General features: G+C 37.0%; 1 protein-coding gene across 1 annotated transcript in view; it reads left to right on the forward strand.

The window, feature by feature from the left end:
* Positions 1–22,982, forward strand: part of CNTNAP2 (contactin associated protein 2) — a 2,027,980-nt gene that overhangs the window by 656,966 nt on the left and 1,348,032 nt on the right. Inside the window, exon 3 of the mRNA XM_073899330.1 lies at positions 5,834–6,027. Within this exon, the coding sequence (XP_073755431.1) occupies positions 5,834–6,027 (194 nt within the window). The remainder of the gene's footprint in view (positions 1–5,833; positions 6,028–22,982) is intronic.

Below are 22,982 nucleotides of genomic sequence, written 5' to 3' on the forward strand. Positions count from 1 at the left end.
TTATCTATTTTATCTAAAAATACTATGTATTTATAGTAGAAGGAGGCCTCCAACCCTGAACTCATAATATGATCTTGCCTGAAAGTCTCCTTTTCAATTTATTCTTTTCATCTGATACATATTTTTCAACCAGTTATTAAACGTAGTTCTACACTTAATTGAAAAAAATGTTTCTACCTTTTTCTTTTAAATTAGAATCTAGGCTTATAATCTCTGGTGGTGTTTACAACCACCACTTGAACATCATGTTTATGCAGGAAACATTTATCACTAGAAAAGAAATTTCAAGCCCTCTCTTAAACCACCTACTAAGTTTTTCTTTTCTCTCGGAATTACTGGTTTATAAATTATAAAGCAGAAATAACCATCATAATTATAAGCTTTCACTAAGTTTAGAGGGCTAGTTGCATTCATTTCTCCAGGTTCTCTATTACAATTTATCACTCAAGCAACCCCAGTAGAATGGGACACTAGAATATAAACACTATGTATCTTTATAATACACACACACACACACACACACACACAATGGGTGTATGCATGTGAGAGAGAGAAAAAAAGAGAAAAGAGAAAGGGAGGGATGAAAGGAAGTGGAAGGGGAGAGGGAGAGAAGAGGGAGGGAACAGCGTCCTTCCTGTCTAGGGGATGGTAAGAGTTTTACATCAGTGCACATCTTTCAGTTCATGCTAACAACTTTCTAGTTATCAACTGATATTTTTGGTTCTTTTATTTCCAAATAAGAGTTAGTGTTGTCTTCTTAGAAACTAAGAGTTTATGACTATTCACTATCTCTACCTCCTCTACCTTCTCTTCAACTTTGCAGTTTTTTTCCTTTGAGCTTTCACACCATCCATTGCGAATGCATTTGCCCTCGTATAACTCGCCACAATATGCTGGGGAACACTTCTGTCTTATATACCATTTTCCCGAGGTTTTTGTGATGAAAGAGTTATCATCCTTAATCCTTGGATCAATAGAGGCTACACATTTCACAAGCCAAATGAACAAAGTAATCAACTTCCCCAAATTACACTGCTTTATAGATCAAAGAGAAATAGGAAACTTTCCATCGATCTTTCTACCATGTTCTTCACGAAAGCCTGACATTTGCCCTCCCCTTGAGGTTAATCACTATTCTCTCCACGTGTACTTCTGCAAAGAAATAACTTTTAACTTACATTTTCCTTTCTTTTAGCATTTTGTTTCCCTTAAAGTTGACAATAAATTCTACTTTTTAAAGTAGTGAGATTAATGGGATTAAGTAGTTGTAGTTAATTGCCTCCTCATTGAAAAATTGTAATTCAGTGAAAATGAAAATGAGTAACTTAAGAAATTTATACTGGAATATTTTTTGAGGACTAGTTAGAAATATTCTGATTTCACTGAACAATTAATTGCTCACATTTACCCCTCTTCAGTCCCTGTAATAATCGCATATTTACTTCAATGACCAAATCACCCTGTTGCTTTTGGTAACACACAGAATTTTCTATGCAGTTAGTTGTAGAATTTTCCCTAAGTTTGGAACAATATATCTAACAGATAAGAAAGTATATTAATAATCTCTTGATAATGGGGTGTGTTATTATCCCAGAAATTCATCTACAGCTCCTCTAACATTTTACAGAATTCTAGGTAAAATAGGCATGTGGATGATAGATGACTATGGGGAATATCAGATACTACAACAGGGGAAAAACAGCATATAAATAACACACATGGACAGAGACAACGAACTCCCATTGTTAGTGAGCAGATTATCAGGAGATTCCAAGGAAGTATTGCAGATTGGATTCCCCAGGATATAAATTCTAAGATGGAGAAGAACATGTAGGGAATTTATTAGAGAGTACCTTTGGGGTGGAGACTTGTGGAAGGTAAAGGGATGAAGTGGAAAGAGGCAGAGGGAGAAGTTGAGATGCAATCTACTCTCAGTGGAGGCTTCAACCAATTCTACAGACTGCCATGACCCACCAGTTTTCCCAAGTTGGGGCAGGAGGAAGGACTGCCCTTTCAAACTCCTGGTTGACCAGTCACTGCATGTGTACAACCCCAGGAAGGGGCATGCCCCTGGATACAGTGCCTTTTTTTCACTCAGGAAGTTCCTCAAGAGGAATTACAGCTAACGACTGTCTCTCAGCAACTTTGAAATAACTGAGGTAATAATTCCTCCTGTCATAAACGAGCACCTGAATGGCACATCACAGCATCCACTGCTAGAGGTAATGCTTGCAGTGGACATGCTGATACTTGAAGGAGAAGTTACAGTGTCTCACTTTTATTGGAACATAAAATGTTGGTGTATGGTCTGCAAAGCCTAAAATATTTAGTATTGAACACTTTATAGAAAAAGTGTGCTAATCCCTGATATAGGGTTACTATCTTCAAAGAATATTACGTCACTCCCTAGTAACCTAAGAAACTCAATACAGAATGTATTTTTTCTTGCCACCTCTCCTTTGTGCTATCATAGTCTTAGGTTTTACTTCTACATCTGTTATAAACCCTCTAATTCATTGCTCCTGTTTTTCTTTTAAACACTCCATTAAGAAGAGTACCTGGGTGGCTCAGTCAGTTAAGTGTCTGCCTTCGGCTCAGCTCATGATCCCAGAGTCCCAGGATGGAGCCCTGCATTGGGCTCTGTGTTCAGTGAGGAGTCAGCTTCTCCCTCTCCTTCTGCCCCTCTCCCTGCTCGGAGTCACTCTCTCTCACTCACTCTTTCCAAAATAAATAAATTAAAAAATCTTAAAAAAAAAACTCAATTATCTTTTTTTATTTTTTAAAGATTTTATTTATCTGACAGAGAGAGAGAGAGCGAGCACCAGCAAGGGGAACAGCAGGCAGAGGGAGAGGGAGAAGCAGGCTCCCACTGAGCAGGGAGAGCCCAATGCGGGGCTCAGTCCCAGGACACTGGGATCTTGACTTGGCCAAAGGCAGACGCTTAACTGAGCCACCCATGTGCCCCCACTCAATTATTTTTTAAAGAAATTTGAAAACACAAATATTTTATCTTCACTGACATGTTTACCATTATTAGCATTCATTTCTTCATGTAGAAATGAGTTTTAATATGGGAAATTTTCCTGGAGGCTGAAAAATTTACATTTCTTCTACCTATGGGTGATGAATTCTCTCAGCTTTTGCCCTAAATATCATGTTACTTTCACGTTTAAAGGATATTTTTGCTGGATACAGAATTTTAGATTGACAGACTTGTTTTTTCCTTTCCTTTTCATCCTATCAGATGTCATTCTTTTGTCTTTCGCTTTGCATCGTTTTTGCTAAGATGTTATTACCCTCTGGCTACTTTTGAGATTTTTCTCTTTAGCATTGTTTTTTTACCAGTTGATTATGATGAGACTTGGTGTGTTTATCTTTGTATTGATCCTGTTTTCAGCTTGAATTCCTCAGATATCTGGGTTTACTATTTTCAACCACTGTTTCTTCAAGTGTATTTTTAGGGGTCCCTGTGTGGCTCAGTGGGTTAAATATCTGATCCTTGATCTCAGCTCAGGTCTTGATCTCAGGGTCATGAGTTCAAGTCCTGTACTGGGATCCATGCTGGGCATGAGCCCACTAAAAACAAACAAACAAGCAACAACAAAAAAAAACTAGGGGCACCTGGTGACTAAGTCGGTGGAGTGTCCAACTCTTGGTTTTGCCTCAGGTCCTGATCTCAGCGTCCTGGGACCCAGCCCAGCATCGGGCTCTAGGCTCAGTGAGGAGCCTGCTTAGGATTCTCTCTCTCCCTCTCCTCCCTCCTCTCTCTCTTTCCTTCCCTGCCCCCTCCAAAATTTATATATAAATATATATATTATATATATTTCAGAAAATTCCATTTTGTTCTCTTTAGTTGTATATTTTCCCCATTAATATCTCATATTGTTCATTCAATATTTTATATTTTCTTTCAAATAATGGAACTAATTTATAAGCTCAGTTTTAAAGTCCTGGTCAACTAATTTCATCATCTCTGTTATTTATAATCTATTTCTATTGACTGACTTTTCTCTGGTTTAATTCATTTTTTCCTTCTCCCCCAAATGTCTTATATTTAAAACAATTTTTATGCTGGACATTACGGATGCCATGTTGTTGAGCTTCTGAATTTCACGGACTTCCTTAATGAAATGTTGGGTTTTGTCTGAGCAAGGAGTTAATTTATTTGTAGGTCAGACTGATCTTTTTTCAGGCTTTTTACCAACATTTATTCAGATGTGTCCAGAGTAGCCCTTAGTTTAGGACTAAATTATTCTAATCTTTCTGAGATGTCTGCTGAATGCCTAGCCTTGTTCAACAACTTCTCTCAAGTGTGAAATTAAACTACTTCCCACCCTGGGCTCCCTTTGGTTGTTCATTTCATAATGGCCTTTACCTGGTCTTGTGGAGTCTTGGTCTGCAACTACACAGCTTCCAATTCATACAGAATCTGGACTCCAGAGGCTCACTAGTGATCCCATGCAGATTTCCAGAGCTCTTTCTCTTTAGAGCTGCCCCCTCCTGGTACTTGTCCTACAAATTCCAGCTTCCTCAGGAGATTTGATTTTGATATGTCTCCATCTCATTGACACTGTTGTACTCTGGGATGCTCTTTCATATGCCACAATCCAGAAAGTAAACCAGGCAGAAAGTCAGGAAGCTGGCAGGTATTACCTCATTTGTTTATCTTCTCCTGTGGATCAGGGATCCTGTATTGTCCATTGTCTAATCCCTATAAAGGGATTAGACATTTTGTAATTTTGTGATTTTTTTTTTTATGGCAGGAGAAGTATTCTATCATAGCTGAAAGCAGAAACAAGCCATGTAAACATCATTAAGTGAAGGATATATCTGTGATGATTTGCAAAATGATTTCTATTATCACAGTCCTCATAGAATAAATTCTTTTATTGTCTCTTAGGTTCTTTATTTGTGAAGTGCTGCATATATATGTTGATACACTGTACATGGAATAATTTCTTGAATACTTTTCTACCATTCACTCCCATTAGTAGCCAAACTCACTCAAAAAATTATATTGCCCCTTAGCACTAAGCATTATGCCATATTTTCCATAATATATTTATATACAACCATAGTTATTTTATATGGTGGTATAAACTAAGAGTATTTTTCTATATTAATGTTATTTTCCTAAAAATTTTGTTTGCATTTTTATTATTTAACAATTTTTATATTTTACCAAAAGAAGTTTTACTTCATTTAGTTACTGAAATTATTTTCCTCAGAATGTGGTTATCAAGAGGCCTGGGTTGTATATCTCTTAAGGGTTAGTGAACACATTACCTGAGTAACTATATACCTTAGTTCTCATGAGTACGGGACTTAATATAAGATTAGACCTCCTCTTAAGAACGACTAGTATTCTTTGAACTCTGAACTTTTTAATGCAAAAGAGAGTTTAGAGTTGTGTATAAGTGCTTTTTGTTTCATTTATAATCTACTCAAACATAAAACCTCACATGAGGAATTAATAGATTGTTACATTTTTTTTCCTAGTGATTTTTAGTTGAAGAATTAATGGTAAATTGATCAACCCTCAGCCAATTAGACTTTGACATGTACTAATAAGATCTAATTGAGGAATTATGAAGACATTTGCTCAGGAGAAAATGAGCACATAATTACACTATAAAGAGGTTAGAGTATCAATGTTACCCACCTGGAAGAATATTAGTTGAAGTCCCAGTGGCATCTATAAAGGACATTCCATAATATATCTGTAGAATGTTGCACTGCTAAGGCCAATTAAAAGATGTAGAATAATCCATAGTCAATTGTAGAACTTCAACTCTAAATATCCATTTTCCTCTCTTGCCTTGACCTTCTTCAGGTGCCGGGGGATGGTCTCCATCCGACAGTGACCATTATCAATGGCTTCAGGTTGACTTTGGCAATCGGAAGCAGATCAGTGCCATTGCAACCCAAGGAAGATACAGCAGCTCAGACTGGGTGACCCAATACCGCATGCTGTTCAGTGACACTGGGAGAAATTGGAAACCCTATCATCAGGATGGGAACATCTGGGTGAGTCACTGTCAGAAATGCAAACACAGAACCTTGTGGCAGATTTGTGACCCGAGACCCTCCAAGTCCTGGCACAGTTTGGGGATGTGGAGAGGGTTGGGTGTGGCCTGGCTGAAGGTTGATCATGCTATTTTTGTTTCTTGTCTTTGTGTTTGTGTCCTCTGGTACTTGCTGAGAGAGAAAAGAAATGTGAGTGAAACCAAAGGGCGGGAAATGGATCTAAATCCCAGTGTGCCTTGCCCCACCCCCTGCCTTTCCTAAATGACGGAAGAGCCTTATCTTGCAAAGTGGATGTGTCCCCTTCCCTGGTTTCTAGTATATTTCATAGAAAACAAAATCTCCCAATAAAACTGTGTTGAAACCTGGGGGGAAAAAGGTAAATAATTTAATGATAATAGAATACTAGAATTTCTTTAAACACAATATTTCAAGTTACTATATTTTTGCCTGGAGTACAGATCTGAAATGGTACAAATTGTACCAAAATACTGAACCATGAGTTAACGAAGTAGAATGAAAAAAAAAAATTCCTGACTTAGGTTTTCATTCCTTCCTCCCCCTCGTTCTTACTTGCTCAGACTGTTTCTGTTGAAGATATTTAGTTAAATCTTTAAAGAACAACATGGGAAAAGGTCTACTGCCCACAGGGTTTGGGTGAACTCACAGGCACTGGGCAAGGGGCTGTGTACTCTGAAGCACTTTACTTCCTGCCAGAAGCAAGTTCAGTTTTTTATTTTGTTTTAATCCAGGCCTGTTCAGATGAAGTAGCATTCACTGAGCCACTGACCATTTATGTATAAAGTGAAAAATAAGGTAGAAAAAAATGGTTTTCTTTTAAAGAAAAACCTAATGGAAGACCAGCCATAGCTCTGGAGCACATCAAGTACTACGCTGAACATCCCCTCCCCAGTTTTGAATATTTTAAAATATTACGGGTCTTCACTCTGAGGTGTATGCACTTGTCGATATTTGTCTAGTCAAAGCCATCAGGAAGCCATTCATTCACTCATTCATTCATTCTTGTTAATTGAAGAAATAGTTTCCTCTGGCTGCAGTTTCTATCCAAGGTTAAGGGCAATGGGTCTCAATCTGAGCTCTCCATTTGAATCACCTATAGACGCTTTAGAGTATATGGATTCCAGGTACATCCAGACCAGTTAAATCTGAAGCATGTAAGTAGAAATTAGATGAATGTTAATGATTACTTTTTTTGAAGATAGAGATCTTCAACTCAGGTAAAATATTGAAATTACGAGAATAATTTAGAGGAGTAGGAGCAGTGATTTATGGCAAGAAAAGAAATGTCCCATACTATATATCATATATAATTATTATATTAGTGGCTTAGACCCTCACTACAGATCTATATTCATTTTACTCTTTTATTATGAGAGAAAAATAGTTTAAACCATTCACTCTTAAAATATCTCAGTTAAATTGGAAACTTGTGTGTATCCAATCAAATGTTCAGCACACTTGAATAAATTACTTTAAAATACTAAATTTTGAGGGATCTACTTTAGTTTAACCAAAATTAGGTAAAGCCATCAATATTAAACAGGAAGAAAAAAGAAGGAGTAAGAAGAAAGTCACTTTTTAAGTTGTGTTCTTCACGGTATTAGGTAGAGCACTGGGAATTTTCAGCCTGATCAGGACCCATTCTTAGAGAATTTATATTTTAAAAAATCCTCAAGTAATTTTTGTGGGTTGACAGAGTTTAGAGCTCCTAGTTTGGGTAGGTGGTCATTTCTACAGCAGTATCCAATGATCATAACTGTCATGTAAAATCAGGATATAATGTTCTGATAATAAAAATTCCTCCAGGGGCGCCAGGGTGGCTCAGTTGGTTAAGTGTCTAACTCTTGATCTTAGGTCACGTCTTGATTTCAGGGTCATGAGTTCAAGTTCTGTGTTAGGCTCCATGCTGGGCAAGGAATTTACTTTAAAAAAAAGTCCTCCAGAGTTGTTCTTTATTTCATCACACCATGATTGTATGACCCAAAAGTAGTTGTTAACTGGGATGGATAAACTGTAGGAAGCAAGGAGAAGGGATAATGTCTCTTTATGGAAAGTCTTCATCTGACAATTAAGATAATACAAAGTCTCAAGCCCAACATATAGAAAAGTGATTTTCGACTCTGGCTATACAATAGAATAACCTAGAGAGTTTTAAAATATCTGGATGTCTGGGTCCCACCTCCAGAGATTTGGTTTAGTTGGTCTATGGTGCAGCCTAGGCATCAGGATTGTAAAGTTCCCCGGGTCTTTCTAATGTACAGCCAACATGGAGAACCATATTTTAGATTGGTTTTTGGCCCATAGGTGAAGTGGGGATGGAAGAAGTTTATTGTAAGACACAAACAAATATTAGAAAATTAGAAAAGACCTTCCTCAAAGCGTAGAGGAGAGAAAGAGACTGACCAAACAGACCAATCAAGTGGGAGTAGACAATTAAGGCTCAGATCACAAATTCTTCCAGGAAAAGATGCATTATTTTCTAACTCTCTGTGCATTCTAACTTAAAACCAGATTAGCATGTTGGTGATATTATTTGAGGGCTGCAAACCAGACTCCAAACGATCTTCCACATTTCTGTTTTTGTAAGGTTTTCGTCCCACAATTGAGAGTGTCAAATCCTCTCCTATCATAATGCACTAAAGTGGTAATACAGATAGCTGGTAAAATGCAGAGGCATTTGGGTTTTAATTTACTTATCAGATACTTAGCAATTAGGGATAGTTCATTCTGACTAAATACAGAGACATAAGTTCAAAGAGCTAAGAAAGGTCGAATTTTCCAGGTTGACTTGGACTCTCTGGGTTTACATAAAATACTAGGGGTTGAGTGAGAGAGACAGGGCCATGCAATGGAAATATCACAGGTAGGCTCCATCTCCATACATGGCTCTCAGCCTTTTCCCATGGTGTTCAGAGTGTATTTTCCACTGTTTTCTGCCATTCCGGTGTTCTTTTGGTTTCTTCTTTTCAAATCCTGTATTTTTCATTAAAACTAAGTATGTGATGAGTGATTATTTCTAGATGAAACTATAGTGAGCCAATTATGAGATTTCAGAAATCAAAACAAGTATGAGACACAAACTACATACTGTGAAATGTTTTTTTTAAATGCCAGTGAGCCTACAACATAATGATTACATTCCTTTAATAACCTACGACAGAAATGGTTTAATCCTCATTAATGTGAAAAATAGTCCCTTGGTTTGATGTAGTCTAAAAGAGATAAAACTCATTGTTTTCTAAAAATTCTTGAGTACTTTAAAGCTTGTCTTTTTTTTTTTAAGATTTTATTTATTTATTTGAGAGAGAGAATGAGAGAGAGAGCACATGAGAGGGGGGAGGGTCAGAGGGAGAAGCAGACTCCCTGCTGAGCAGGGAGCCCGATGCCGGACTCGATCCCGGGACTCCAGGATCATGACCTGAGCCGAAGGCAGTCACTTAACCAACTGAGCCACCCAGGCGCCCCTAAAGCTTGTCTTAACATGCATTAGATGATTAAAATTTAGCATTTTCAAATCTTGACCAAAAAATATACTTTGGACATAAGTTTATGAAAAATGTAATTAAATATTAAATTTTCTTTTAATCCAAATACTGCTTAACATAATGTATATTGCACTTAAATAAAGGAGATATCTGAGGTTGCCTGCATGGCTCAGTCAGTTAAGCATCGGCCTTCAGCTGGGGTCATGACCCTAGAGTCTGGGGATCCAGCCCCACATTGGACTCCCTGCTCAGTGGGGAGTCTGCTTCTCCCCCTCCCTCTCCCTCTGCCTCTGCCCCTCCCCTGCTCATGCTCTCTCTTTCTCTCTCTCAAAAAAAAAAAATAGGTAAGATCTTCATAAAAGAAAGAGATTTCTGGCATAGATTTTGAAAGCTGTTTGACGGACAGCACTCTATACAGTGGGAAGTTTCAGATTGTCAAAAAATGTTTAAGCTGATACAGTTACAAAGTTGTTTTCCCTATCCATCCCTAAAATGATTGATTACCTGAGAAGGATGAAAAGCAATGTAAATTCAATCACTTAAGTATCGCTTTTAATAAATCCCAGTGGTTAGTCTTTCTATAATTACAGGAGGGATGGACAACACAACTAATTTTATTATAATATTGTTATTAAATGTCCATATGGAGAATCTGAGTTATTTTATGACCATTGGATAATGTTAAAATAAGTGAAAAAAAGGCATGTCAACGAGAGATTATGACAATTTGACAGGATTTTAAAATCATTATCCTAACTTTAGAATCTATGAAATGTTAATGGCTCTTGAAAATATTCCTGAAGAATAGTTTAATTGAATATTTCATACTAAAAGAGGTGAGTTGTTAGATGTGCCTAACTAGTCAAACCTTCTCATTCCTCATTGATAAAATGAGGCATAAAAGAATTCTTTATACTTTATCCACAATGCCATCTCCTTCTATTCGGAATTTTCTTTCAAATGTAGAAGAAAATTCTGTGCAGATTGGTAAAATTGCCCACCCCCCTGAGAAATCATTGCATTTACATAGTCCACAAAATCTAATTTGCATACTGCTCTGGAGGTGTTTTCTGGTTACCTAAATATAATCTGTAGGACAGAGAGGAAGTATACCATATGAGCATTTCTTATCAAAAGTCCATTCAGCATCACATTAAATAAGAATTCCAGCAGATTTTTGCTATGAGGCTGCATTTAGTTTTGCTTGGGAAATTCAATTACCGGTTTTTGAATGCAGATATTTGGAGCCAAATTAGGCACTTGAAGTATTAAGAGTGAATGTCTTCCTTACATACCATTATTGTTTTGCAGAATAGTCATATACCACAAATTTACCTGTAATGTAAATGTAGATTTTCTTCTTCTTTTTTAAAATTTGTTTATTAAATGATGAGCAAATATTTATATATTCCTAGTGATTTTTTTAAATCAGTTTTTATCCTTTTCGTTAATAGTAGACAGGTATCAAACTGGGATCAGTAACCACTGAATATATTAGATGGAGAATCCCACAGAACAGAAATGTTTATATTTAAATTACAACTTTACATATTTGTCAAGAATATAGGAATATAGAGGTTCATATTCTCTAAGCAATATTAAATAGAATATTAATTTGCTGGATGGAATAACAACCTGGGTCACTTACATGCTTTTTTCCACACATATACTCACACAGAAAACGTCATTGTTTCTAACAAGTTTGAAACATTTAAAAAAGCTAAAAAACAAATAATAGCAGATGAATATATTAAATTCTTTGTTTTCCTGAATATCGGTAGCTTGAATCTGTATTCTCTACCTCCTTTTTAACCAACTATCTTACCAACTCATATCTAAATAACAAAAGTTCCTAAAACTCTTTGTAGATTAGCATATAACCAGGTGTTCAGTAAGTGAAAGCCAAGATAGGGATTCAAAAGGCCTGATTTCAAGTATCTGGGTTCATGTATTTGGTCTATAAACTTGGAGAGGTCACTCTGTGCCTCTAATTCCTAATCTGAGAAATGAGAATAATGCCTCTTGGGAGATTTACACAAAATTTTACACAAAAGTAAAGAAATTTTGCAAGCTAAAAAGATTTCAAAACATGTATGTTTTCTGTTGCCTATTATAGAAGCATTCTATAAAACGGGTAGCATTCTAGTTTGTATACGCAACTAGGTCAGTATTTCTTTTTAGTGAGAATAGTCTGTGATGATAATTTCCGGAGTTTAGGCCCCCTCTATCCTTTTCAGATACATTCTACCTCTGTTTACTCTTATTCATGATTTAAAATATCTGAAAATATTTTAGGTGAAGGAAATGTGACTTAAAATGGGAAGGGGAATGTGGGACAAACTTGGTCAACAAATGGAGTGGCCATTGGTAGGCAGTGCAGTGCGGGCTGGCTTGTAAAGCATGGCTGGTAGTCCTAACTCTGTGCCACGTGCCTTTGCAGTGCTTATAACAAATTATTTGTTACCATAATGATGGCGTGTGTCCAATGAGCCATGAAAGGGGGGATTGCTTAAAAAGGAGTGGATTATTCTCTCCTATCTTCTCAATCATTTGTTGTAGTTGGTTGCACTAATTTTCCAAATCGCTTCAAAATATGTTCCAGTTATAAATGTAAAACGTAAGTATTTCACAGTTCTATACTATACTTAGAGTCTTTCAAACAAATCTAGGGTTTTTTCCTGCCTTTGAAAATAAGGAAGATAACCATCCCTCTTGCTTGCTCATGTGTCTTTCATCAGTTGATAACATCCCTTTCTTCACTTAGGACACTAATGCAATATTTTTTGCCAATAGATAGGATTTGCTTAAAAAATGCACATGCATTGTGGCTGCAATCACTTATGTAGGGAAAGGTACATTCAAAACAATTTTATGGATAACTTATTGAAAAATAAGACACATCAAAATAATCTGCATTAAACCATTTCTAAAATGGTTCTTGATATAAATGGGATAAACATCTTTAGGACGTGCATAGAAAAAAATAATAATGTCCAGGGTGAATTTAGAATAAGCTTCTTATTTCTGTGAAATACATTTTTCTGTTTACACCCCTCTTAGGCTGGGTGAGATTTTTCAAGTCTCATGAATTTTAATAAGTTGAGTGGATATTCCAGAATCTTTTGCATATACTATAATGCCTCTAAGAGTGAATTTTGATCACCTTTCTAAGTACACATTTGTATTAGGAGATTCTCATTTTAAGAGGTCATAGGACTTTTTCCTGCATCAGTTTGTGAGTCATTCAGTATTCTACACATATACATATATGTAAGAACCATTCTAGCCAGCGTGGTTATGTGTTTAATCTTTTTCCAAAAATCTGGAAGATAAAAGTAAGATGGTATAATCTTATATGATATGGCTTCTTACTTCCAACAGTATATTATTCTTCACGGTGTAGTGTATTTTTTCACATATGAGTTAAAATAGGATATATGTGGTCATTGTTCTAAATTTTTAGAAGTTTATTGGATTGCTTGAAGACCAATCTGAAAGAGGAAGTGTTCTCATTAAGCATCATGATATCACCAGGTGTCTTATTTTGCTTTGGATTCAAATAATGGAGATGCTAATATTTTTCTTATTAGACCAAGGTGGGCTTTAGGTGACATGAGGCTAAATGAGTCCAGGTGAATGCAAATTTCTATAAAGCATTGAGAGATAGGTACCTGCAAATATCTTGAATAATAATGATGGACAATATGACTTAAGATGAGTGTCTCTTCTCCGCTCAAGCAGGAACTTAGCAGAAATTAGAAGAATAGCAATATGTCTCTATGGGGGAAAGTAGACATCATAAAGCCTGCTCTTGTATGGCTGCAGGACCCTGAGAGGAAGTGAAAGTAGCAGCTCACTGGTGTGCTCTAGAATTGGACCACCTTTCACAGATATCTGTGTGACTGGGAGATTTCTAGACCTTTCTGTGTTTAAATCTCCTCACCTGTACAATACAGCTAATAACACTACTTACTTCCTTTACCTCAATAGAGATTATTGGTACTAAATTAATAATCCATGTGAAGAGCTTAGGACAATGCCTGGCACATATTAACCACTCAATTATCATTATATTATATAAATTTGTGACTTCCAGATGCATTGCTATAATATTGGATTGGATCTGTCCTTGAAAATTCAAAGTAGCCTGTTACTTTCACTATATAACAGCTTTTCTGTATTAACATATTGACATGTGTATTGTATTACATCTGTGCTTCTCAGCCTGAAATGACTAATAACTCATTTTTAAGTATAATTGAGAATGCTAATTTAATTTATGCCATTTGAATCATGATCTTATTAATTGTCACGTGGAGTCTTATGCATCACAGTAAAAATTGTGTCTGAGCGGTTCTTTTTTTTTTTAAGATTTTATTTATTTGAGAGAGAGAGAGTGAGCATGAGCTGGGGGAGGGGCAGAGGGAGAGGGAAAAGCAGACTCCCTGCTGAGCAGTGAGCCTGACCATGGGGCTCGATCCCAGGACCCCAGGATCACTACTTGAGCCAAAGGTAGACTTCTAACCAACTGTGCCAGACACCCAGGCGCCCCTGGGCAGTTCTTCCAGATACTTTTTTTATTAAACATCAGTGAAAATATGACTGTGATGCTTTCATTCTACTTAGTTTAATAAATTCACTTTTATTAATTTTGGAAATCAAGGAAAATAACCTATTTTTACCTACAGTCCCCCTCCATATCTTCTTAGGATAACTCAAAAGAGCAAGATGAGCAGATTACAAAACAGGCTTGTAAGTATGCTTAGCCATGAAAGTGGAAAGGCAAGCAGAGTGAGAGACCACTCTGAATGCCAGCTTCCTGAAGTATGTCTTGAACCAGCAGCAACAGCATCACCTGGGACCTTGTTAGAAATGCAGAATCTCAGGGACCCACCCCATCCCTTTAAAATCAGAATATACATTTTAACAATATTCACAGGTGATTCATGTACATGTTGAAGAAAGAGTGTTTTGTTTTTCATATTTGAGGAGGTCTTGGCGAGGAAGAAGAATTAGAATTGGCCCCTGGGTCTCCAGACCAGAAGGCAGAATTAGAATTAGAATTTGCAGTGCAAATTGCAGGCAGACTTACCATGAAAAGAGCATAAGCTTTGATGAAAAGGCACTTACTGAGCACCTAGTGCTTTCTGAGGGTTGGAGACAAACCAGACACAGTCACTGTGTGAAAATTTTTCACTGGGTGAAAAATCTAGAGGTCGTGCTAAGCATATAAATTTAGAATTTTATTTTATGACTGTATGTGTCCTAATGGGAAGAGGCTTGCACAGGTTGTTCTAGGAACACAAACACACACATGCACACACACACACACACACACACACACACACACAAATGCCTCATTCAGAGTGGTTGAAGGTCATGGTCAACCAATGCCTCTTGAGTTCCTAAGTATTGTTGGCTGAGTAGGTAAGGAACTGGTGATGTAGAAAAGAGAAGCGGATGAATTTTCTACTGAAATAGGTAGGAATGGATAGTGAGACACTATACATAATCACATCTTTCCCAATTTTCTTATTCACAAACAAACAAATAAAAATCTGACCTTTCTTTAAAATTTGGAAATCTAAAGGATTAGATCAGTAATGTTGAAGTTATATCATATAAATATCCAACTTTGAAAGAGCATCGGTGTCTTCTAGGAGAGCACATCTCTAATACTCATAATGCAGAGTTCACTGCCAAGCACATAATAGATGCTTCAGAGTGTACAAATGAACTGAAGTATCTCATTCTGGAGATAAATGGGCTGAAGCTAAGAGACATGATATTACTTCATTTGAGCTACAAATCCAGTTATACTGATCCCAGTAACTCAATAGGGAACCAAATACCTATTTTTGGTTTGTCAAGAAGCATCCTTATTATAATGACCACTTGCTTATTTTGGCTAAATGAAAACAATTTAACTGTATACACAAGATTTCTAGAACAAGATAGCACAAGCTCTGGATCTGGGCTTCAGATACCCTGCTCCAGCACTTAGTAACAGTGAATGTTTAATCATGTTAATCAACTTTTTATAGGCCTTAGTTGCCTTAGCTGTAAAAGGGATAAAATAGTATCTACCTTGTGGGGTTTTGTGAGACTTAGATAAATTAATCAAATTGCTTGGAACAGTGTCCCGTATATATATAGGTTCATCTTCTTCTTCTCATCTCACCTCCTCCTAATTGTTTGTCAGTATTATTATTACTATTATCATTAATAATTACAGAACACTGTATTAAAAGTGGTTTAAAGACCTCAAGTGAGTAGTCGATAGGCCTACCCTCAAAAACACTAACATCAAATTATGAGGACAATGGCAGTAAATAAGCCTGGTCATCTTGGGCAGCTCTCAGTATATGTGTCCCCCTGATGACCCTGAAGATATCTGTACTGTTTGTCACTTGTATGGCCAGTTTTTCCAAGTAACTAATTTAGGCAATGTTGACTTTGAGAAAGAACTAATAGAATGTTAAAATGTCTTGGCAAATAAATTTGGATTACTTGAATAAACTGGCTTAATTATAGGCTGTATTATCATGCTGGCAAAAAGATGTCATGTTGATAGGCTGTCTGAACCGTTCACTCAGTTACCATCAGTGACTTTTCAGGAGTGTAGCGGGGGAAGTAAAGTATAGACTTCTACTTCCAGAAAAAAAGTGTCACACTTCCAAATGAAAAGGTTATTTGAGATAAACATCTATGTTTCTCCCATGAATTTCATGGATGTATTTTGATGAGACACTGGGTCTACTGTTATTGCCATTTGAATGGTTTATCATCATATTAAGATGGAGCTGTAGTAAAGTCTACAGAAACTGTCCTGTGATTTAGCAAAGACATTCAGAACACTACCTGCCCCAATTAGTAAATAGTAAGGGCCAACCAGCATTTGTTGAGGGTTCATTATGTGTTTGATATGCTTTATTTAATCCCCAGATAACTTTAATGATATAGATTATTGTTATTATTAAGCCCATCCCATAGATGCAAAAGTTAAGGAGTAGAGAAGGTAGCACATTCCCTGGAGCCCATGATGAATTAACAGTGGAGCTGGGACTGGAATCCTGGGCTAAAGACATCTTCAGCACCGTGCTCCTCATCACTATGGCTCACCTCAGCTCTTCCTCTCACAGTGAGCAAGAACCTTGCTGACTACCACATTTTAACTGTAATGTACTGCACATGCGTATAATGGCATAGCATATACAACATACCATTCTTTTTACAAGGTCACCAGTCATATTGGATTAAGTGCTCAGTCTCCCCCAGTGTGACCTCATCTTAACTACTTACATATGCGATGACCCTGATTCCAAACAAGATTAACATTCTGAGGTACTGGGGGTTAGGACTTCAACATGTGAATTTTAGAGGGATTCAATTCGACCCTCAACACCTAACTTTTAGGAAAGCACTTTATAAAGTTAAGCCATTAAAACCTATTTGCTACCACTGCAGAACTGATAGTGTTGTGTATGCACCTGGGTGGCTCAGTTGGTTAAGCATCTGCTTTAGGCTAAGATCATGATCCCAGGGTCCAGGGATGGAGCCCAGCATTAAGCTGCCGGCTCAGCAGGAAGCCTGCTTCTCCCTCTCCTCTCTGCCTTTGCTCTCTCTCACTCTATCTCTCTCTCTCTCTCAAATAAATAAATAAAATCCTAAAAAAGTAAAATAAAATAAAATAACTAGATACTCAAACCAAGCTTTAAAATAAAATAAAATAAAATAAAATAAAATAAAATAAAATAGAATAGGGAATGGTCTTATAAGTAAGACAGTGGCTTCTGAGAAGAGCTGTACTTCTGTCCTCATGAACTCAGGAAATATGCCTGAGTCAAACCGTGAGAGATCGGTTGCTGAGTAATTATATGATTCTCTACATTCATTTGTTTATAAGCAAAACTTGAAAGAAACATTTTCAGAATCCTTCTCTCCTGGCTGGCAAACGAACCAAAGACGCTTTTGAAAACCATGCAAATAGAATGAACCAACCCCTCACCCTACCCCATGAAAAGATGTTTGCCTTTAAAAAGTGTCCAAGTTTGCAACCTCACATAGCACTTTATTCTGAACTAATCACCATAAACATCATTTGGCAGTATAGACATCATTTAATTCCTTGGGATATAATATTTATTAAAAACCAGATTCTGGAAAACATGCATTCCGAGCAATTATTGACATTTTTTCTATCAGAAAAAAAAAAGAGCTCTCCCAAAGATAAAACACCTTTCTCCAATTGATTCTTGAGATGTAATTGCTAATTGCATTTGGATCATAGTAGTTTCTATTCAAAAACAGCAGGTTTCATTAGTTGCCCTCACAGTAGTCTTCAGAGAAAGTTAAGAAACACATCCCCCTGATCTCAGATATGAAAGAAAGCTGAGTTGGCCAGGGCAGAGGGACTGTTCATCTCAGGCACACTCAACAATCACAACTGTTCATTCTGTTTGCGTGGTGACTGTCCTGTTTGTGTATTTCTCAGTTGTGTTACAGTATGCAAAATGGAAAACAGAGCTGTGTAGGATGACCTGGAGCAACAGAAAAAGACTGACTTCATCATAAATTCATTCAGGCTGTTTACATTCAGCCTGGCACAAACAAGTATTTGATAACAGAACTGAAAAAATACAGAAGTTTCCTTTCCCTTGAAAGGATTTTGTGATTGCTATACTGGAAGATATTTACGCTGGGTTTGTCCACATGACTTACTAGATAGTAAGGTCAGTGTATGGTTAAATATCTATAATTTGACAGTTTTATTCCTGGAATAGTAATAGATAGAAGTTACATTTTAGCTTTATTTAAAATAAGCAGCAATGTCAATGCTGTCTTTTTTTAAGTTTAAAGTAAAAGACCAAAGAAATTATTATTAAGAGAATTTTATGTTTGGAATCAGGGTAAGTGATAAATAAAACACACAGACACACACCTATCCTCAACCATAATACTAAAAACTCTTAATCTTCTCCTAAATTATATAAAATTTGTGGATAATTAATAGAATCCGATCTATCTTTCACTGGATTCAGTTGAATTTTGACTGATTCAGTTAAGCATTTTGACTGATTCAGTTAAGCATTTTGACTAAGATCAAACACCACTGCTAATACTAACTACCATTCACTGAGTACTTACCTGATGAGTACTTTCTGTGGCAAATACTGTAACAAGAACCTAAAAGGTGAGGGACCAAGTTTGGTCCTTGATTCCTGTGTCCCCCTAGTCTTTACTCTCACCATTATACTGCATTTAAGAAGATATAACAGTGGGTGATCATACATATGTATGTTCTCTGAGAGGTTTATTTGTCTTGTTAAATGTTGGGTCTCACCAGTGAGCCCAGTTTTTTGCACATTGAATGTGTTTAGTAAATATTTGTTAACAGATTAACTGAGTTATGAGATTTAGTGGACATTAGAATAATAGTATATAATTAGGTGCACATTTCATAAACAATAATCTTTATTTTCTTAGTTTATATGTATCTAATGGATACTGATGAATTTTGCACATCCTTACGTCTATTGAAAGAAGTTAAAGTGTCAAGATGGTATTTGTGGGAACACACGAGATGCTCAGGATTTCCATAGGGAAGAAAATATAGCAGAAGTTGCAATAGCAAGGAGGAAAGAGAGAGGTTGGGGTTACTAACTAAGGCAGCAAAGCTTCCTCTCCCGTCAGACCTGGGGGCAGCCTGGGGATGTGGAGTGGAATTTTAAGGAGCTAATAATATCAAATGCACATATATATTGCAAACTTGAATGTGAGTTAAGCTCTGGGTCAGTGCAGACAATCTGGCCACAGTACAGAGAGGTCTCTGATCTCATAAAGGCTGAGTGTCAGGATAACAGTATGGTTTGTGAAGTCTACGCAAAAGGAAGATGTGTAACACAGAGGAATGTATGATATATTCTATGTTATCATTTGTGCAAAAGGTAAAAACAGGGAAACGTATGCTGTAAGAAATCTGGGTAGTAGTTTCCTTTGTAGGAGGGTGGTGGCTGGAAGTTCTCTACCAAAGGAGGCTTTGGGGGTATTTCTTGAGCTAGGTGCTTGTTACACTTGTGGAAATTCATCAAGCCATATATTGATGTGCACTTTTCTCTATGTACATTAAAATTCAGCAGTAAGTTTTAGAAGATAATATAATCAGACTTGAAATCAAGATCCAGCTCTGAGAGAATAGGAACTGAAGGAAACTAGGAGCTATTATCAGAATTGCTCTCTAGTACCAAAAATAATTGCAGGGGAAAACCAGTGGGCAGACAAAAGAGAATAAAGAACAGGGGGAGTTGGCAAAGGGCCTTAAAAGTCTACTCGCAACATATAAGGGAATTATTTGTCTTTAGGTGAGTGCAACCTTTATGTAAGTATGTGGGGCTCTGTTCACACTTCATACATGGATACCTGGGATAGCACAATCTGCTACTTGCTGATGAAGAGGGTATTCCTAAAGAAACATAATGTCTGGCTTTCACTGCCCCTGGCTTGCACAGAGATGAGAGCATATGAAGCAGACATCACTGTGTACAGCTAGTGTTCATAGGGACTGCAGTTAAACCAATCTATAGCTACTCCTAGTTTGTTTGTTTCTTGTTTGTTCTACTTGCAAGATGAATGTCTATGTTACTAAATTTAGTTCACTCTTATAATTGCCATCTACATATGACAGATGTTACTGGTCACAGAGGAAGTTTCCATGTCTAAAATGCCTCTCCAATTAAAATTGAGGAAACCCAGAAATGGGCCAAAAAATATGAATAGAGAGAGAAAGATCACATCATAGATATAAGTGCATTTACTCTTCAGCACAACCATCTCACTTCTATATATAGCTCCAATGACATGAAAGCACAGATATACGTTACTCATTGAAGCACTATTTGTCATGACAGAATGTTGGAAACTAACTATATGACCAATGACAGGGAGATTGGTTGGATAAACTAGGCTATCTCTGCAAAATGGGTACGTTACAGCTGTAAAGAAAACTGAGAACTATCTCTGTGAGTTGATATGGGGTGGATTTCCTGGATATATTTTAAGTGAAAAGGAAAAGCACAAAGAGCACCCACTATGTGTTGACTTGTGTGTAAGAAATAAGAAAGGAGAAAATATGTGTATATGGTTGAAGCAATTCTGGAAATATTTAAATGTATTCTAGATTGAACAAATTAGTAAATATGGTGATGATGTTGGGAGCCATGGTTCTTACTATGAAGAAAGTAATAAATAAATGGGGAATGGAGGAAAACAAGAAGGAAACCTTTTTAAAAATGTGTGTGTGTGAATAAGTGCCTATACATACTTGTGTATACATTATGCATAGACACATATGGATATATATATATATATATGTTTTCCAGCTCAGACTGTTTTTTTTAAAGATTTTATTTATTTATTCATGAGAGACAGAGAAAGAGAGAGAGAGAGAGAGGCAGAGGGAGAAGGAGGCTCCCAAGGAGCAGGGAGCCCGATGCGGGACTTGATCCCAGGATGCTGGGATCATGACCTGAGCCAAAGGCAGACGCTTAACCATCTGAGCCACCCAGGCGCCCCCAGCTCAGACTGTTAAATGGGTCTAGAAAAAAGACATTCTAGTAGCAGTCAACATACCTACAGCAGACCTTAGTTACTAATATCATTAGCCTCTAAAGGGAATCAGATTCAATTGGAGAAATTATATCAGGTTTTGGTCAAGTAATATTTGACTTGAGTTTTGAAGCATCTTTTTGTGTAAAAATGAAAGGAGAAAGAAATGATGGTTGATGACAAAAAGCACATGAGAGCCAGGTTTAAAAAAAATTTATATTGGCCAAATCTGGACAATTTGAGCATAAAAATAATTAAGGACCGTAATGAATTACAAACCCTTAAAAAATATATATTGTTAAATGCATAGAGATCATAGGTAATAAATCAATAGATAAATATTAGATAGATAAATAAAATGGGAGAGAAGACTCTTGCTTATGCTAGGAAAACAACTTTCTCGTGGTAACTGTGGAAGGTGTGCTGGACGCAGAAAGTCATCACTTTGCAACCATCATAGTATTAGTTCTGGCATGTGACTCCAATGGTCATTAAAACTGGAGGATAGGAAATATTTTTATGAGGAAGACCATATTTGTATGGTCTTAAAGTATCTCCCAAGAGATACTCTCTCCCAGTTGGTAGAGAAAAAAATAATTATACAAGAGAAATAAGATAACATTTTGAGTGGATGATCAAAATAAATGATCAGTAAGAAGCAAATAGACATTGTGTGCCTCCAGATGTGATGGGCTGGAGACCCAACATAGTACTGGTGGTATCCCACTAAACATGTGTAAATGGATTGAGCCTTTCATAGGAAACATAACTCAAATTCAAAGTGAGAAATACTCTGGGGTACCTGGGTGGCTCAGTTGTGTAAGTGACTCTTGATTTCAGCTCAGGTCTTGATCACAGGATCATGAGTTCAAGCCCTGAGTTGAGCTCCACACTGGGCGTGGAACCTACTTTAAAAAAAGCCAAAATGAGAAATACTCTAGGAGGACATTTTACTGAAAAAAGGGTGGGAGGGTAGGATAAATTCAAAAATGTCAATATGATAAAGATAATAAAAGGCTAAAGGATGATTCTAGGTTAAAAATGACATCAACGTGAACTATGTGATCCTAATCTAGATCCCGGAGGGGAAAAAATACTATAAAAATATTATTGGGGGATGCCTGGGTGGCTCAGTCAGTTAAGCATCTGCCTTTGGCTCAGGTCATGATCCCAGGGTCCTGGGATCGAGTCCCACATCGGGCTCCCTGCTCAGCAGGGAACCTGCTTCACCCTCTGCCTGCCGATGCCCCTGCTTGTGCTCTCTCACTCTCTGACAAATAAATAAATAAAAAATCTTTAAAAAAATATTATTGGGTCAGTGGACAAAATTGGGATAAAGATGGTTGATTAGGTCTAGCAATGTTAAATTTCCTGAAATTGGTAACTGTACACTTGTAGATATATGTCTTTATTTTGAGAAAATATAAACTAAAATATTTGACAGTAAATGGACTTGATATGTAACTTATTCTCAAGTGGTTCAGAAATAAAAGTATGTGTGTGTGTAGGGAGAAGGAGAGAGAAAAGGAAGGATAAAGCACATAGCTCAGAGCAAAATTGGGGAATCGAAATAAAGAATAAAAGGCTGAGGTGCCTGGGAGGCTCAGTAGGATGAGTATGTGACTCTTGATTTCAGCTCAAGTCATGATCTCAGGGTCATGAGATAGAGCCCCATATTGGACTCTGCACTCAGCAGGGAGTCAGCTTGAGATTCTCTCTCTCCCTCAACTCTGCCACGCCCCCCATCATCTGGTGCACGTGCTCTCTAAAGAAAGGAAAGGAAAAGAAAGGAAAGGAAAGGAGGAAGGAAGGAAGGAAGGAAGGAAGGAAGGAAGGAAGGAAGGAAGG

The sequence above is a fragment of the Callorhinus ursinus genome, unplaced genomic scaffold (genome assembly GCF_003265705.2).
Source record: "Callorhinus ursinus isolate GAN/ISIS: 27379988/994484 unplaced genomic scaffold, GSC_fseal_2.0 scaffold12, whole genome shotgun sequence".
NCBI lineage: Eukaryota > Metazoa > Chordata > Mammalia > Carnivora > Otariidae > Callorhinus > Callorhinus ursinus.